The sequence below is a fragment of the Artibeus jamaicensis genome, unplaced genomic scaffold (genome assembly GCF_021234435.1).
Source record: "Artibeus jamaicensis isolate MK-2021 breed Jamaican fruit bat unplaced genomic scaffold, CSHL_Jam_final contig_384, whole genome shotgun sequence".
NCBI classification, from domain to species: domain Eukaryota; kingdom Metazoa; phylum Chordata; class Mammalia; order Chiroptera; family Phyllostomidae; genus Artibeus; species Artibeus jamaicensis.
The window spans coordinates 176565-196139 of record NW_026521810.1 but is presented as its reverse complement, the minus strand read 5'-3'; the positions used below and the strand labels follow the sequence as shown (position 1 = coordinate 196139).

The following is a 19575-nucleotide window of genomic DNA, read 5'->3' as shown; positions in this document are numbered from 1 at the left end:
CCCTAGAATGAACCCCACTTAATCATGGAATATAATCTTTTTTAATATATTGTGGAATGTGGTTTTCTAATATTCGTTGAGGGTTTTAGTGTCTATGTTCATCAACGATATTGGCGTGTAGTTTTTTTTGTTGTTGTATCTATGAAGAATAGGGGTTACTCCTCCTTGAATATTTTGTAAAATTCTCCTGTGAAACTGCCCAGTCCAGGTCTATTGTGTGCCAAGAGTTTATTTTACTGCTTTGATTTTGTCATTTGTTATTAGTCTCCTTAGGTTTTCTGCTTCTTCATTCAGTTTGGGAAGATTATATATTTTTTTTAATTAAATTTTATTTAGTTACTTTTCAAGTACATTTTTTTAATCTATTTCTCCCATCCCACCCCCACCGCCTAGTCTCCCCCTCCCTCCCATTCCCCCCCCCCAGTCCTCATCCCCGTGTCTTTCAAACTTGTTCCTCAAAATCCCTCCCCCTTATTCCTTTTAAATTCCCTTCCCTCTCCCCTCTGGTCACTGCCCACTTGTTCTCTATTTCAGTGTCTTTGTTTTTATTCTGTTTGCTTGTTTGTTTTATTCTTTAGCTTCCTGTCAAAGGTGAGATCATATGGTATTTGTCATTCAATGCCTGGCCTATTTCACTCAGCATAATGCTTTCCAGTTCCATCCATGTTGTTGCAAAAGCTAGTACCTCCTTCTTTCTCTCTGCTGCATAGAATTCCATTGTGTATATGTACCAAAATTTTTGATCCATTCATTTACTGATGGGCACCTAGGTTGCTTCCAACTCTTGGCTATTGTAAATTGTGCTGCTATGAACATTGTGGTGCATAGGTTCTTTGAAATTGATGTTTTAGGATTCTTGGGGTATAATCCTAGCAGTGGAATTTCTGGGTCAAAAGGCAGGTCAATTTTTATTTTTCTGAGAAAATTCCACACTGTTTTCCATAATGGTTGTACCAGTCTGCAATCCCACCAACAGTGAACTAAGGTCCCCTTTTCCCCACACCCTCTCCAACATTTGTTGTTTGTTGCTTTGTCTATTATAGCCATCCTGACTGGTGTAAAGTGGTATCTCATTGTGGTTTTAATTTGCATCTCTCTGATAGCTAACGATATTGAGCATCTCTTCATGTGTCTCTGGATATTCTGTATGTCCTCTTTAGAGAAGTGTCTGTTCAAGTCCTTTTCCCATTTTTTAATTGGGTTCGATGTCTTCCTAGAGTGGAGTCGTGTAAGTTCTTTGTATATTTTGGAGATTAAACCTTTGTCTGAGGTATCATTGGCAAATATGTTTTCCCATACAGTTGGTTGTCTTTTTAATTTAATACTGTTTTCTTTAGCCATGCAGAAGCTTTTAATTTTGATGAGATCCCATTTGTTTATTCTTTCCTTTATATTCCTTGCTCTAGGGGACATATCCATAAAAATGTTGCTGTGTGGAATATCTGAGATTGTCTTGCCAATGTTCTCCTCTAGGACTTTAATGGTGTCATGGCTTATATTTAAGCCTTTTATCCACCTTGAATTTATTTTGGTGTATGGTGTAAGTTGGTGCTCAAGTTTCATTTTTTTGCACGTAGCTGTCCAGTTCTCCCAACACCATTTGTTGAAGAGGCTATCTTTACTCCATTTTATGTTACTGCCCCCTTTGTCAAATATTAATTGACTGTAGAGGGTTGGGTTGATTTCTGGGCTCTCTGTTCTGTTCCATTGGTCTATGTGCCTGTTTTTATGCCAGTACCAGGCTGTTTTGATTTCAGTGGCTTTGTAATACAGTTTGATATCAGGTATTGTGATCCCTCCTACTTTGTTCTTCTTTCTCAAAAGAGGAGTTGCTGGTTTATGGCTCCATATAAATTTTTGAAGTGTTTGTTCTATGTCTGTGAAATATGCCATTGGTACTTTAATAGGTATTGCATTGAATCTGTATATTGCTTTGGGTAGTATGGACATTTTGATGATGTTAATTCTTCCAATCCATGAACAAGGTATATGTTTCCATTTGTTTGTGTCTTCCCTGATTTCTTTCTTCAGTGCTGTGTAGTTTTCTGCATACAAGTCATTTACCTCCTTGGTTAGGTTTATTCCCAGATATTTTATTTTTCTTTTTGCTATATCGAATGGGATTTTTTCCTTGATTTCTGCTTCTGCTGATTCATTGTTTGTATACAAAAATGCCTTTGATTTCTGGATATTGACTTTGTATCTTGCTGTTTTGCCAAACTCATTTATTAGGTGGAGCAGTTTTTGGGTAGAGTCTATAGGATTTTCCATGTACACTATCATGTCATCTGCAAACAGTGACAGTTTTGTTTCCTCCTTTCCTATTTGGATGCCTTTTATTTCCTTTTCCTGCCTGATTGCTGTGACCAAAACTTCTAATACTATATTGAATAGAAGTGGTGAAAGTGGACATCCTTGTCTTGTTCCTGATCTTAGAGGAAAAGCTTTTAGTTTTTGCCCATTGAGTATGATATTGGCTGTAGGTCTCTCATAAATGGCCTTTATTATATTGAGGAATGTTCCCTCTATTCCCGCTTTGCTGAGTGTTTTTATCATAAATGGGTGTTGTACCTTATTGAAAGCTTTTTCCATGTCTATTGATATGATCATGTGGTTTTTGTCTTTGCTTTTGTTTATGTGTTGAATTACATTTACTGTTTTGCAAATGTTGAACCATCCTTGCATCCCTGGGATGAATCCCACTTGGTCATGGTGTATAATCTTTTGGATATATTGTTGGATGTGATTTGCCAATATTTTGTTGAGGATTTTAGCATCTATGTTCATCAGTGATATTGGCCTGAAGTTTTCTTTCTTTGTTGTATCTCTATCTGGTTTTGGAATTAGGATGATGCTGGCTTCATAAAAGGAGTTTGGGAGTTTTCCATCCTTTTGGATTTTTTGAAATAGTCTGTGAAGAATGGGGGTTAGCTCTTCCTTAAATGCTTTGTAGAATTCTCCTGTGAACCCATCTGGTCCAGGGCTTTTGTGTGATGGGAGTTTTTTGATTACTGCTTCAATTTCTTTTGTTGTTATTGGTCTATTCAGGTGTTCTACTTCTTTTTCATTGAGTTTTGGGAGATTATATTTTTCTAGAAATGTGTCCATTTATCCTAGGTTCTCAAATTTCTTGGCATACAGTTCTTCATAGTAATTTCTTACAATCCTTTCTATTTCTGTGGTATCAGTTGTAATCTCTCCTCTTTCATTTCTGATTGTGTTTATTTGTGTCTGTTCCCTTCTTTTCTTGATGAGTCCACTTAAAGGCTTGTCTATTTTGTTTATTTTTTCAAAGAACCAACTTCTGGATTCATTGATCTTTAGAATTGTACTTTTAGTCTCTATGTCATTTAGTTCTGCTCTGATCTTAGTTATTTCCTTCCTTCTACTTGCTTTGGGCTGTTTTTGTTGTTGTTTCTCAAGTTCTTGGAGGCGTAGAGTAAGGTCATTTGTTTGAAATGTTTCTATTTTCTTTAGGTAGGCCTGTATTGCTATGAACTTCCCTCTCAGGACTGCCTTTATTGTGTCCCATAAGTTTTGGGTTGTTGTGAGATCATTTTCATTTGTTTCCAGAAACTTTTTGATTTCTTCCCTAATTTCATTCTTGACCCATTCATTGTTTAATAGCATACCATTCAGTCTCCATGATTTTGGGTGTTTTGGGTTTTTTCCTTTGGGGTTGGTTTCCAGTTTCAGTCCCTTGTGGTCAGAGAAAATGCTTGGTATGATTTCAATATTCTTGAATTTGTTGAGGCTTGTTTTGTGTCCTATCATGTGGTCTATCTTTGAGAATGATCCATGTGCATTTGAATAGAATGTGTATTTAGCTTCTTTGGGATGAAGGACTCTCTATATATATCAGTTAGGTCCATTTCATCAATGGTGTTGTTTAATGCTGCAATGTCTTTGTTGATATTTTGTTTGGAAGATCTGCCCATTTTTGATAGTGGGGTGTTAAAATCCCCCACTATAATTGTGTTGCTGTCTATATCTTTCTTGAATTCCTCTAAGATTTTCCTTATATATTTTGGTGCTCCTATGTTGGGTGCATATATATTTACGATGTTAATGTCTTCTTGGTGAATTCTTCCCTTGAGTATTATGAAGTGACCTTCTGGGTCACTCTTTATGGCTCTTTTTTTGAAGTCTATTTTGTCTGATATGAGAATTGCTACCCCAGCTTTTTTTTCTTGTCCATTTGCTTGGAAAATTTGTTTCCAGCCTTTCACTTTTAGTCTGTGATGGTCTTTTGTCCTGAGGTGGGTCTCTTGTAGGCAGCATATGTGGGGTCATACTTTCTTATCCATGACGCTATTCTGTGTCTTTTGATTGGAGCATTTAATCCATTTACATTTAAGGTTATTATTGATAGGTATTTATTCATTGCCATTTTTGTTCCTGTGTTCCTCTCTGTCTGTCTCTTTTCCTTCCTTTCCTTAAAGCAGACCTTTTAATATTTCTTGTAGAGCTGGCTTGGTGGCAGCAAATTCTTTGAGACTTCTTTTGTCTTGGAAGCTCTTTATTTGGCCTTCTATCTTGATTGAGAGCCTTGCTGGGTAAAGTAGCCTTGGTTGTAGGCCTCTGTTTCTCATTACTTGGAATATTTCTTGCCATTCTCTTCTTGCTTGGAGTGTTTCCATTGAGAAGTCAGTGGCTAACCTTATTGGGACGCCCTTGTATGTTATTTCTTTTTTCTCCCTTGCTGCCTTTAAGATTCTCTCTTTGTCTTGGAATTTTGTCATTTTAATGATGATGTGTCTTGAAGTGGGCCTCTTTGGGTTCCTCTTGAATGGGACTCTGTGTGATTCCTGGATTTGTGTGACTTTTTCTTTTATCAAATTAGGGAAATTTTCTCTCATTACTCTTTCAAATATGTTTTCTATCCCTTGTTCTTCTTCTTCCCCTTGTGGTATTCCTATTATTCGGATATTATTACGTTTCATATTGTCTTGCATTTCTCTTGGTCTCTCTTCATTGTTTCTGAGCCTCTTTTCTCTTTCCTGTTCTTTCTGTGAGATGCTTTCTACCTTGTCCTCCAACTCACTAATCCGATCTTCTGTTTCATCTACCATATTTTTAATGTTTTCCACTGTGTTTTTTAATTCAGAAATTGTATTCTTCATTTCCTCTTGGCCCTTGCTAATAATTTCCATTTCCTTTTTCATGTTGATATAGTTCACAGTGAGATCATTGTAGCTCCCCTGTAGTTTCTGGTAGCTCATTGTGAGCTCTTTGAACTTCCTGATAACCAGTGCTTTGAATTCAGTATCTGATAGTTGACTTGCCTCTATTTCATCTAACATTCTTTCTGAGGATTCCTCCTTTCCTTTCATTTGGGGATTGTTTCTTTGTCTTCCCATTGTTTGTGAGAATCTTCTTGTTAGCCTCAGCTTCTTAGATTAATCTGTTTTGACACCCTGGGTTTATGGTGTGAACTTTTGTGGTGGAATGCCTGTGAATTTCAGTGGTGCCTCTTTTGGTTATCCTGTTGTTCTCTGCTTCCACCTACTCAAATATGCAGCAACTTGTGGCTTCTCTCCTACAACAATGTGCAATTTGTCTCTCTGACTCTACTATTGGGAGGCCTCTTCTATGGGTCCAGCTCTGGTCCTTTGACATTTTCAAGTTGATTGTGACTCTTGTGGGTAAAAGAAAGAAATGATAAGGAAAGAAATAAAAGGAAGAAAGAAAAAATGGTAGGGGAATGGAAGAAAGAGCAATAAGTTTAGAAAGAAAAGAAAAAGAAATAAAAGAGAAAATCTGGGAAAAGAGGACAAAAGTATGGAACGATGAAACAGTAATAAAATTTAAAAGAAATAACAGATTACTTTGAAAAAGCAAAAAGATAAAGAAAAGGAATGGAGAAGGAAGAAAGGTAAAAAAAAAGAATAAAAATAAAATTAAATTAAAAAAAAAACCCAAAACAAAAAACGCACAAACAAAAATAATCTCTCAAAAACAACATCAGAAAAGGAAATGTCACTTGTTGGCTTCAAACTAGCCGAACCGGTTTTTCTGGTTGCAGTTGGCTGAGGGTCGCTTGTTGTGATTTTTTCAGCCAGCCCCTCTCAGGATCCAGACAGTTGGCGCCTCTCCCCAGCTTTCTACAATGTGGAACTAGGACTTCCTCATAGCGCTCCCCTCCCAGGGGTTACCGTCATAGGCGCTGGCCCAGAACAGTGTTCAGGCTGAAATCTCCTCTGCTCCCCTCTGGTTGGGTCTCTTGGCCGGTCTGGGCCCAAAAATCCTAGGGAGGGAGCTTTCTGGGCGCTGAACATTGGCCTAGGCGCCCTCAGGCACTTGCCCAGACACACTGCGTGTGGAACGACTAGTTCCCCAACTTGCGCGCTGGCTGAAATTTCTTCCACACCTCTTTGCCTGGTCCTCGGCCTGCCCGCTTGGCCTGCCCGGCAGAAAAATCCCAGGGAGGGAGCCATCCGGGCCCTGAACGCTGTCCCAGGCGCCGTTAGGCACTCTCCCAGACACAGTTCCCACCAGGAGCTGGACCTCCGAGCTATGCACAGACTGAAATCACCTCTGCTCCCCTCTGGTTGGGCCACTTCGCAGGCCCCCGGCCCAAAAATCCTAGGGAGGGAGCCGTCTGGGTGCTGAAGGCTGTCCCATGCGCCCTTGGGCTCTCACCACAGGGCGCTGGTTCCCCTACCCTGCACCGGCTGTTTCTCCCTGCTCCGTCCCCGAGACTACTGTACCGCTGCTGTTTCCCTACCGTCTGGTTCCTCCGTGACCGATGAGGTTTCTGGTCTCTTATTTTCATATATGCTTGGCAACTGCTGGCTTGCTGGCCTCACCTCCTCCCATTGGATAGGTTTCTGTCTCTTTTTTACTAGGAACTGGTATCTGCTCCGTCCTTGTCCACCGCCATCTTGACACCCCCAGTTTTCAGGAAGATTATATTTTTATTGAAATAGCTCACTTCACCCAGCTTTTCAAATTTTGGTATATAGATGTTCATAGTAATTTCTTATGATCCTGTGTATTTCTGTGGTATCAGTGGTAATCTCTCCTCTTTCACTTCTGATTTTACTTATTTGGGTCTTCTCTCTGTCTCTCTCTCTCTCTTTCTCTCTCTTGATGAGTCTGTTTAAAGTCTTATTGATTTTGTTTATCTTTTCAAAGAACCAGCTCCTGGATTAATTGATCCTTTGTATTGTTCTTTTAGTTTCTATGTCATTTAATTTTGTCAGGATCTTCATTATTTGCTTTTTTCTCCTTGCTCTGGGCTTTGTTTGTTGTTGTTCCTCCATTCTTGAGATGTAGGGTTAGGTTGTTCATTTGAAATGTTTCTATCATTTTAGTTAGGTCTGTATTGCTATTAACTTCCCTCTCAGAAGTACCTTCTCTCTGTTCTATATATTTTGGACTGTTTTTATTTATTTATTTATTTATTTATTTATTTATTAATATATTTTATTGATTATGCCATTACAGTTGTTCTATTCCCCCCTTATTCCCCTACACCCTGCACACCCCTCCCCCACCATTTCCCCCTTTAGTTTATGAACACGTGTCTCAAGTTCTTTAGATTCTATATCTCCCCTACTATTCTTGCCCTCCCCCTATCTATTTTCTACCTACCATCTATGCTACTTATTTTCTGTACCTTCTCCCCCCTTCTCCTTCTCCCATCCCCTGTTGCTAACCCTCCATGTGATCTTCATTTCTATGGTTCTGCTCCTGATCTAGCTGTCCTCAGTTTGCTTTTGTTTTAGGTGTGGTTATCAATAACTGTGAGTTTGCTGTCCTTTCACCTTTCATATGGTTTATCTTCTTTTTCTTAGATAAGTCCCTTTAACATTTCATATAATAAGGGCTTGGTGATGATGAACTCCTTGAATTTGATCTTATCTGAGAAGCACTTTATTTGTCCTTCCATTCTAAATGAAAGCTTTGCTGGATAGATCAGTCTTGGATGTAGGTCTTTGGATTTCATGACTTGGAATACTTCTTTCCAGCTCCTTTTTGCCTGTAAGGTCTCTTTTGAGAAATTTGCTGACAGTCTGATGGGAACTCCTTTGCAGGTGACTGTCCCTTTATCTCTTGCTGCTTCTAGAATTCTCTCCTTTACTTTAATTTTGGCTAGTGTAATGATGATGTGCCTTGGTGTGTTCCTTCTTGGGTCCAACTTCTTTGGGACTCTCTGAGCTTCCTGGACTTCCTGGAGGTCTATTTCCTTTGCCAGATTGGGGAAATTCTCCTTTATTATGTGTTCAAGTAAGTTTTCCACTTGTTGCTGTTCCTCTTCCCCTTCTGGCACCCCTATAATTCTGATGTTGGAACGTTTAAAGATGTCCTGAAGGTTCCTAAGCCTCTCCTCATTTTTTTGAATTCTTTTTTCTACCTTCTTTTCTGTTTGGTCATTTTTTTCCTCTTTCTGGTCCACTCCCTTGATTTGAGTCCCAGTTTCCTTTCCATCCCTATTGGTTTCCTGTGCCTTTCCCTTCATTTCAATTAGTTTAGCCTTCATTTGTTTCTCTAATTTGTGACTAAAATCAACCAGTTCTGTGAGCATCCTGATCACCAGTGTTTTTAACTGTGCATCTGAAAGTTTGGCTATTTCTTCATCGTTTAGATTTATCTGCTCTAGGCCTCTAAGTTGTTCTTGAGCCATGTTTTGATCTGTTGGTTCCTGATAGATATGAGGAGAGGAGCCTTAGTTGTTCACCAGGGCGAGGCTACCCAGGCAACTGGTTTGTGATGCTGAAGGTGGGGCCGTGTCAGAGAGAGGCCACCCAGGTGGCTGATTTGTGAAGCTGTAGGTGGGGGCAGGGTCAGAGAGGGACAATGGCGGTCCCCTCTGCTGCTTCCTGCCATCAGGGCCTGCATGGTCTGTCTCACCTCTCCCTCTTTCACTGGTTTATCAGTTTGGCTGAAGGGTTCGTTGTTTTCAGACTTCCATGAAGTTCAATTTTCTGGGGTTTTGGCTGCATTTTTGTTGCTAAAACTTTGTTGTTTTTAAACTTGGTTGTTGGAGGAGGTACAGTACTTCCACCTACGCCTCCATCTTGGCAGAAGTCCTATTTTGGACTGTTGTGTGTTCATTTTTGTTTGTTTCCAGAAACTTTGAAATTTCTTCCTTGATCTTATTCTTAACCCATTCATTGTTTAATAGCATGCTATTTAATTTCCATGAATTTGAGTGTTTCTGAGTTGTTTCCTTGAGGTTGTTTTTTAGTTTCAGTCCCTTGTGGTTGGAGAAAATGCTTGATATAATTTCAATTTTTTTGAATGTGTTGAGGCTTATTTAATGTCCTACCATGTATTCTATCTTTGAAAACATTCCATGTGCATTTGAAAGGAATGTGTATTTTTCTTCTCAGGGATGAAAGTTCATATATCAGATAAATCCATTTGATCTAAAAATATCCTTGATGATATTTTGTTTGGATGATCTATCCATTTTTGACATTGGTATGTTAAAATCCCCTAGTAAGTGTGTTATTGTCTATAACTTCCTTGAAGTCATCAAAGATTTTCCTTATGAATTTGGGTGCTCTTTTGTTGGGTGCACATATGTTTATAATGTTTGTGTCTTCTGGGTGGATTCTTCCCTTGGGCATTATGAAATATCCTTCTCTGTTTTTTTATGGATTTTTTGAAGTTTATTTTGCCTGATATAAATATTGCCACCCCTGCTTTCTTTCCTGTCCATTTGTTTCAAATATTTCTTTCAATTTTTCACTTGTAGTCTATGTAGCTCTTTTGTTTTGAGGTGGGTCTCTTGTATGCACCATATGTGCAGTCAATGTTTTCATATCTATTCGGCTACCCTATGTCTTTTGATTGGAACACTTAATCAATTTACACTTTAGGCTATTATGAATAGGTACTTATTCACCTCCCCTCTCTTGTACCCGTGTTCATCTCTCTCTTGCTCTTTTTCTTCCTCTTCTTAACGTAGTCCCTTTAGCATTTCTTGCTAAAGTAGTGCTGATTTCATGGAGGTGTATTCTTTCAGCCTACTTTTGTCTGGGAAAGTCCTAATGTCAACTCTCATTTTAACTGAGAGCCTCATTGGGTAGAGTAGTCTTGGTTACAGGCCTTCACTCATTACTTGGTATATTTCTTGCCATTCCCTTCTGGCATGTGGTGTTTCTTTTGAGAAGTCAGCTGCTAGCCTCATCAGGACTCTCTTGTATGTTACTTCCTGTTTCTCCCTTGCTGCTTTTAAGAGTCTGTCTTTATCTTTAAAACTTGGCATTTAAATTATGATGTGTCTTGGAGTGGGCCTCTTTGGGTTCATCTTGAGTGGGACCCTCATTGCTTTTCAATCTCGCATAGCTTTCCTCTTTGTATATTTGGGAAGTTTTCTGTCATTATTTTTTTCAAACATGGTTTCTATCCCTTGCTCCTTTTTTTCTCCTTTTGGTATTTCTATGATTTGAATGTTGTTTTGATTCATGTCGTCTTGCAATTCCCCTAAGGTATCTTCATATTTTTTAGCCCTCTTAAAAAAATTATTTATTTATCTTTAGAAGGGAAGGGAAGGAGGGAGGAAGAGAAATATCAATGTATGGTTGCTTCTCATGTGTCCCCTGCTGGGAACTGGCCCCTGCTAGGAACTGGCCTGCAACCGTGTGCAGGCATGTGCCCTGACTGGGAATCAAACCGTGATCTTTTGGTTCACAGGCCTCTGCTCAATCCACTGAGCTACACCAGTCAGGGCCTTTTTAGCCCTTTTTTGTGCATCTTCTGTACCTGGGTTTTTCTCTCTACTTTGTCTTCCAGCTCACTGATTCAGTCCTCTGCTTCATTCAGCCTGGGTGTAATTCCTTCTAGTGTATTTTTTATTTCAGATATTGTATTCTCCATTTCCTCCTGATTTTTGTTTATAGTTTCTATTTACTTTTTCTTACTGTTGTAGTTCCCACTCAGTTCCTTATAGTTGTTACTGAGTTCCTTGAGCATCCTTATAACTATTCCTTTGAATTCTGTATTGGATAGTTTTCTTGCCTCTATTTCATTTAGTCCTTTCACAGGGGAGTCTTCCATCCTTTTGATTGTGGGTTCTTTCTTTGTCTCTCCATTTTAAGCGACTCTTTTTTGTTTGTTTCTGTGATCCCTGATGCTCCACTTTGCCAGCTGTCTTTAGGATGAACTTCCATGGGACTAAGTAGTGCAGTCTCTTTCATCTCCTTGTATGGATGCTCCAGGGTTGCCCTTTCTTCTATTTGTGTGGGCTTTCTTGTTGTACTTGGGCTTTACTTGTTGGTGGCTCCTTTGTGTGTGGGATCTCCCCTCCAGCGAGATTACTGGTATTCACAACTCCCACATTGTCTTATATGCATCTGTTTTTATGCATTCTCTGCCACCTTTGGCTTCCAAACTTCATATCAGCTTGGATTTTGTTGACCGTTCACACTGTTCTTTGGAAGATCAGCTAGGTGTCCCAGTTGGGCGCACAAGCAAGTGGGTTTAGCTCCCACCTATCTTTCCCTCATCTTTCCTCTGTAAAATTGTTTAGACCATTAGGATCAAACTATAGATTAACTGTACAGGAAAGGAGTCTTTCTGGCAGTGTAAATTTGACTCAGGTGGAAGTTTATTCAACATAATGGTAAAGGAAAATGAAAGACTATTTCTTCTACACAGGTAACTTTTAGATCATTTAGTGAGGTTGGATACTTTCTAAATAGCATCACAATCCTGAAAGCAGATATTTCATTCACTTTTTATTTGAACAATTCTATTATAGTCCTCACAAGTTAAGGCTCAATAAATAGCATAATATGTCTCAAAGCAAGTATGTAAAGTGTTTCAAAGGAAAGAAACATATTAAATAGGAAATAAAATTCAGCATTACAATCACGTATCCACTGGCATTTGATGTGACCAATATCATAGGCTATAGGTGCAGGGCAGGTTTACCAAAAAGGTGTGGTCACACTGGGTTCTAATAAGGGAATCAAAGCCACCTGGGAGCTGTTATGCAGGAAAACAATGCAATTAACAGCTGAACGCCCAAATTCTATATAGTGTTAAGTTGTAGCTGTGCCCTAGTGTTCTTACCTCCTGAATGATCCTGGTATGCACCAACAAGGAGCAGTATATCTTTGGGCTGTATGTGGTCAAATAAAAGTCTGGGAAATGGTGCAAAAACACTCTTCTGTGCTGGGTGAATATTACCCTGCCAACGGTGGCATTACCCCTTGTTCTGTAGCCTTCTCCACCACACTGTCATCCACTGAGACAAATATATTAAACTGGCATAAATGATGATTGGTATTTGATGCTGGGATACAATGGCATTAAATCAGCATGTGATTCACACAGAAAGAGGAAAGTGTGCATGTCAGCCAGGCCTTGTAGAAGTAACATTAGACGGACATGGATAAGAATGTCCAATACGCCTATTTACATAACTTAGGGATTCCTTTCTTATATAGATAATGATGAAACAAAATTTTCCTACAGACAAACATGGTCAGATTCTCATTTTGATTTGAATTACTTCAAAGCAAATAAGCATGCATTACGGGATCAAGATTTATCTCCTGAGCTGAGAAAATTGGGATTAAAAAATTAGTAAGAAAAGAGCTAAATAATTATAACAAATACCTGGACCCAATCACCTTTCCTTACTTACCATGTAGCCTCCCTTTAGCATGAGGGAAGAAAGCATGTCTAAATCCATAGCTCTCAACCCTTGCTCTATACTGGAATCACCCAACTCAAAGAAAGTGTGAATCTCAGATGTACCTTAGCACGATGTCTGCCTGGTTCATGAAAGCTGATGCTGGGATCATCAGCTTGTACCTTGTTGCATAGGCCCGTGGAGTTCATGTCCATTTGGGTTATCAATAAAGTTACTGTCTGTTTTGTTTTTTTGCTTTAATCTAAATTTTGGTCCAATCACTGTATTTCTGCATAAAATCTGCCACATGGTTTCTATTTCTTTTGAATATGAAATCACAAAGGATGAGTAAGATGCAGGGGTACACAGGACTGTATAGAGTAGGCCTCAGTCTTAGCAAAAAGGCAAGACAGAGACAAGAACTCCTGGTGTCAGGAGGCTGCATTTCTGTTGACTGATCCTTTCTAGGTCCTAGATGTAACAATTCTGTAATTCCATAGCCAACAGAGCCCAGAATAAATGTCACACTAATGAACTTGATCTTAGCTGTCCTATTTAACAGCTGTCCTGCTTGTCAGTGGCACTGACCTAGTTTGAGTAATTTGCACAAAACATCTTGGTAATCAAACTAACCTGATGTTTCACTTGGCTAAATCATTATTTTTGAAATATAACCATTCTGATTATATTACTGGGGTCATCAAATACTGCTGCAGCATCATGTTCCAATCCTGCTTGACTGCTCTTCCTTGAATTTTAACAAAAGCAGTGAACATATTCTTTACTTTCCCTGGGAGGCTTTGGAAAAAATAAGGAGGAAGGATACACACACACACACACACACACACACACACCATTACTGTCATAATAGGTATATACAATTATTAAAGAAATAATAAAAGAGTAACAAATATAATTAAACTATTTAGAAATATATTTTATTGATTATGCTATTACAGTTGTTCCACTTTTTCCTCCCCCTTATTCCCCTATGCCCTGTATCCCCCTCCCACCATCATTCCCCCAGCTGAGTTCATGTTTATGGATCACACATTTAAGTTCTTTGGCTTCTCTATTTCCCATACTATTATTAACCTTCCTCTGTCTATTTTGTGCCTACCATTTATGTACCTTGTCCCCCATTCTCCCCCCTCACACTCCCTACTGACAACCCTCCATGTGATCTCCATTTTCTGTGACTCTGTTCCTATACTAGTTGTTTGCTTAGTTTGTTTTTATTTCTGTGTGTTTTTTTTAGGTTTGATTGTTGACAGTTGCAAGTTTGTTGTCATTTTTCTGTTCTAATTTTTTATCTTTTTTTTAATTTGATAAGTCCTTCTCACATTTCATATAATAAGGGCTTGGTGATGATGAACTCCTTCAACATGACCTTATTTGGGAAGCACTTTCTCTGCCCCTCCATTCTAAATGATAACTTTGCTGGATAGAGTAATCTTGAATGTAGGTCCTTGCCTTTCATAGCTTCAAATACTTCTTTCTAGCCCCTTCTTGCCTGCATTGTTTCTTTTGAGAAATCAGCTGATGGTCTTATGGGAACTCCCTTGTAGATAACTGTCTCCAAGAGAAAAAACTCTTGCTGCTTTTAAGATTCTCTCTTTATCTTTAATCTTGGCTAATGTAATTATGATGTGCCTTGGTGTGAGCTTCCTTGGGTCGACCCCTTTTGGGTCTCTGAGCTTCCTGGACTTCCTGGAAGTCTATTTCCTTTGCCAGACTAGGGAAGTTCTCTTTCATTATGTTTTCAAATAGGATTTCAATTTCTTGGCCTTCCTCTTCTCCTCCTGGCACCCCTATGATTCGGATGTTTGAAAGTTTAAGGTTGTCTGGGAGGTTCCTACACCTCTCCTTGTTTTTTTTTTAATTCTTGTTTCTTCATTCTGTTCTGGTTAAATGTTTATTCCTTCCTTCTGCTCCAAAATGTTGATCTGAGTTCCAGTTTCCTTCCCTTTACTGTTGGTTCCCTGTACATTTTCCTTTATTTCACTTTTCATGCTCATCACTTTTTTCTGTATTTTGCAACTAAACCATTTCTGTGAGCGTCCTGGTTACCAGTGCTTTGAACTCTGCCTCTGATAGGTTGGCTATATCTTTTGTCACTTAGTTGGTTTTTTTTTTTTTTTTGGAGTTTTGATCTGTTCTTTCATTTGGGCCATATTTTTGTCTCAGTTCTCTTGTTATGTAGTAAGGGGCAGAGCCTTAGGTATTCGCTAGGGTGGGACAACCCGCTATTCTATGTTGTGGCACTGTATGTGGCGGAGGAGTCTGAGAGGGAACAATGCTTCTTGCTCAGCTTTCTGCTGGCTTTCAGTCACTTCCTCCTCTACCCATAAGCAAATTGGGCCCTTCTGGTGCTGATCTCTGGGTGCGTGGCTTTGTGTACATTCTAGGACCCTGTGGGTCTCTCCAACAAACTCTTCTGTAAGTCTGGGAGTTTCTTTTGCCTCCTCAACCCCCACAGATTATTTAAGTCAGAGGTTTTGAGGCTTTGTTTCCCAATGCTGGAATCCTGGGTTGTGTGGTCTATTTTGCTCCCCAGTAGTTCCTCCTGGTTTATCCACATGCAGATGTGGGACCACCTGCTCCAGCTGCCACTGCCTTGGCCTGTGCCATTTCCACCCCAGCTGCCCACCGCCATCCCCCTTCTGGTCTGGATGAATGTTTCTTCTTTAACTTCTTGGTTGTTTGACTTTCATACAGTTTGATTTTCTGGCAGCCCTTGTTATATTTTGTTTTTAAATTTGCTGTTGCCCTTCTTTTGGTTGTGTGAGAAGGCAAAATGTATTTATCTATGCTTTCATCTTGGCCACAAGTCCCATGTAATGAAACTTTATAATGTCCCAGCTATGCCCTACTTTACAATATCATCTTGTCTAGAAATATGTTCACTGGAAGAGAAGCATCATCATAAGCACAGAAGAACTGTAGTTATCTCCTCAATAATCTGACATTTCTAATTTGATGATGTATGGTTTCATGGTTAAGGAAAAAACAATTCTTCTCTTGATTGTTAATATCTACTGAACCCACTTATTTATTCTCGAACATTTTGTATAGTATATAGGTAAAAGCATGGGTCATTAGTGCTAATGGGGGAAAGAGTTTAAAGAAGAGTAAAAGGGAGAGAAGATGAGTTGGGAAAGTCATAAATTCAAGAGTGGATTCAAGCAGTAAATCTATATAGTGGAATACTCTTACTCTACCAATGGAAATGGACTAGCCATAGCACCAAAAGAACACATATTAATCTCACAAACATCAAGTTAATACATATAATTCCACCTGAATGATAGCCCAACAGGCAAAACCAATCTCTAGTATTAGAAATCAAAATAGATATGTCCTTTGAGGAAAACAGAGATAGAAAGAAGAAAGGGGTATCTATTGGGGAAGCTCCTTTTTCTTGATCCAGGTGTTGGCTTCCCAGTTGTGTTCTTTTTGTGATAACTCATTCAACTGTACAGTTATATGTGTATTCTCTGTACATATATAAAGTGTTAAAAAGGTTTTTTTTAATGGCTCTCTGGGCAAACTGGATAGCCCCATGCAAAAGGCTGAATTTTGATTCCCTATCTCATTCCATGTATAAAAATTAACTCAAAATGGATCAAATATCTAAATTCTCAACCTATAGCTCATATCTAAACACTTAATCTTTAGCTTAAAACTCTAAAACTCTTAGAAGGGAACATAAATGTAAATCCCCATGACCTTAGATTAGCTTTGATTTCTAAGGTACAAGCAACCACCACAGCAAAATTATAAAGTAGACTTACCAGACTTGAAAACTTTGTATGTCAGAGGACAAAAGTAAGAAAGTAAAAAGACAACCCACAGAATGGGGGGAAATATTTGTAAATCACATGTGTGATAAGGGTCTAGTATTTAGAATATATGAGAAACTCTTACAACCCAACAACAGAAAGATAAACAATCCAAATTAAAAAGGGCAAAGAATTTGAATAGGCATTTCTCTAAACAAGATATATAAATAGCCAATAATCACAGGAAATCTCAACATTATTAATCATCAGGAAGATGAAAATCAAATCCACAATGAGATATTGCTTCATACCAAGTAGGAAGACTACAATAAACAAATGCATTCATATCCATGGATAACCAGATAGCCAGTGCTGGTGAGGATATGAACAAATTATAACACTCATACATTACCACTGGGAATGTAAAATTGGGCAGCCACTTTGAAAAACAGCTTCTTAGTTCTCAACAAGTTAAACATTGAGTTGCCATTTGACCCAGCAATTGCACTCCTAAGTATATATCCAAAATAACTGAAAACATATCCAAACAAAAACTTGTATGTACATGTTCATAGCAGCATTATTAATAACAGCCAGAAAGTGGAAACAACCCAAATATCCATTAACTGATAAGTGGATAAGAGAAATTTAGTATATCAATACAGATATTTTTGGCCATAAAATAGAATGTAATACAGAAATTTGCCAAAATATGTATGCCAAGTAAATTAAGCCAGAAACAAAACACTGCATACTGTATGACTCCATTATTTATGATGTGCCCAGATAGGCAAACCTATAGAGACAGAAAGTAGATTAATGGTTTCCAGGATTTGGAAGGAGGGAATATGGGAAGTATGTATTAATAAGCATGGGGTTTCTTTTTGGGATAATAAAACTGGACAGTATTGATGGTTGTACAATCTTGTGAATGTACTAAAATCACTCAGTTATAAACTTCCACATGGTAAATTTTATGGTATATGAATTATGTCTTAATCAAAATGAATTTGATAAGTGAATTAATGATTTTCAATTTTTTCATAGTTGAGCTTCAAAGACCAGATTGTTTAGGGATGGTGACAGAAGTGGTTGGAGGAACCAGTACAGTATGATCCAGTGGATAATGAATATGGGTACTGCATTTCTATAGGGATAGATGAAAAATGCTTGTTAATCAAGATGCTTCCACTGTGAATGCCACTCCACTGGGCTAGGCACCACCTCTGAGGCTGTTCTGGATTCTGTCTTCCAGCTCATAAAGTAATTGGGAGGTGAGTTTCTTCTCCCAAACCTACTGGAGATGGGCTATTATACAGGGCAGAGTGCCTTGGACAGACAGAGCCTATGACTGATGGGACTGGGCTTTGCTGGGGAGAGAGAACTTAGCAGAAAGCCCAGCATGATGAAATCACCACCAATGAAAGGGCAGGAATGAGAAAACAACAAAGAAAGGCATAGTTTTTACCATTGTGTTTCTGTAGAAAACCAATGACCTTTTCCAGCACAGTGGTTTTGTCCATCTTCCGTGTGTTTCCAGGGAGCATGGAGCTAAGCTCTTTGATGAGAACATTGAACTGGTCTCGACGCTTCTTCTCAGACTTGTTTCGAGAAGCTCTGCAAACATAGAACACACATGTTACCGAAAAATTCTGCTTCATAAAAATTCTCTTATGAAATAGAGGTATTTTCTATCAGTGCATATTCTGTTGTGATCATCCAATCAAGACTCTTTCAGGGAAAGTAACATTTGCCATAGTTCAGAGCTAAATAAAGGAGACAGAAAGATGTTTTGCTAGACTCTTGGCCATAAAGAAAGACAGCATTAATAAGTAAGTTCTGACTCAGATGCAAAATTGTATAGATTAGTTGTTGCCAGATGGTGCCCACTCTGACTTCACAGAACTTTGACCTTCAGAGAACAAGCAACATACTGTTTAAAAGCTGCAGTCCAGAGGGTTTCTCTCAGATAGTCCTTCCTTAGCCTCAAACAATGTTCCCCAACTCAGAGCACCTAGCCTTTGGCACCAAGTCATGGAGGGTAGCCAGGTCCTGAGTGTTCAGCAGAGAACCAGTGCCACCCAGGGCATATATCCTAGTCACTGCCCTGGAGCTCATTATCCTGCCCAGGAGATGAAGCACATGCCACATGAAACCATCTGCAAGTCATGTGCAACCCAGGGCCAGTGTATCACACAAGCTGCTCATGGCTATCATGCTGATAAATAAAGAGTGGCTTTAACGATGGCAAAGAACCTTAAATGCATATTACCAAGTGGAAGAAGCCAATCAGATAAGGCTACATACTGCATGATTCCAACTGTATGACATTCTGGAAAAGAACATGGAGACAGTATAAAGATCAGTGGCTGTCAGGAGTTGAGGTAGTAATGGATGAATAGGCAGAGCACAGAGGATTCTTTAGGGCAGTGAAACTACTCTGAAGGGTAGTGTCATTATAGTGTCATTATGTGACACTATAATGATGGCAAACTGTCATTACACATATGTCCAAGCCCACAGAATGTACAACACCAAAGTGAACCTTCATATAAACCATGGACTTTGGGTGATTATGATGAGTCAGTCACTGTAAAGTTTATCAGTTATAGCAAATGTGTCACTTTTGTGGGTGGTGTCCATAATGGGGAGGCTGTGAATATGTAGGGACGGGGGTATATTGGAAATCTCTGTACCCTCCATTCTATATTTCTGTGAACCTAAAATTGCTCTAAAAAGTTAAGTTTATTAAAAAATTAGCACATAACACTGCATACCTACACAGAGATCCAAGTGCAGTTGTACAGGTGAGGGGAGAGGAGCTCTCTGGAGGCCCCTCTGAGAAACCGTTGGATCCCTGGAAACTTGAGGAAGAAGTCATGGCTAAAGGGACGCACAATGCAGGAAGCCTGCCCTCACCAAAGAAGTCTTGGAAGCAGGCCATTCCAGAGGCCTCAACCCTTAATTATACACCAGAGGCCTAGGGGCTGGCTCTCAGCTCCACAGGGCAGGTCCTTCATCAAGGTTTAGCTTATTCAAAGGTGATGTAGGTCTGGGAAAGCTGACCTACCCCTCCCCAATTCACCCAGGACAGAATGTTCTGGAAGTCAACTCACTGGGAGAGTGGGGACCATGCTTCAGGGCCTGTCAAACATAGTCAACCTACTGCTATGACACCCTGGGGCCTGGGGTCAAGGTGTC

At 39.2% G+C, this 19575-nt stretch overlaps 1 protein-coding gene across 1 annotated transcript in view; it reads right to left on the bottom strand.

The window, feature by feature from the left end:
• Positions 1-19575, bottom strand: part of NPAS2 (neuronal PAS domain protein 2) — a 181451-nt gene that overhangs the window by 68764 nt on the left and 93112 nt on the right. The window contains 1 exon segment of the mRNA XM_053664530.1: positions 17843-17991. Within this exon segment, the coding sequence (XP_053520505.1) occupies positions 17843-17991 (149 nt within the window).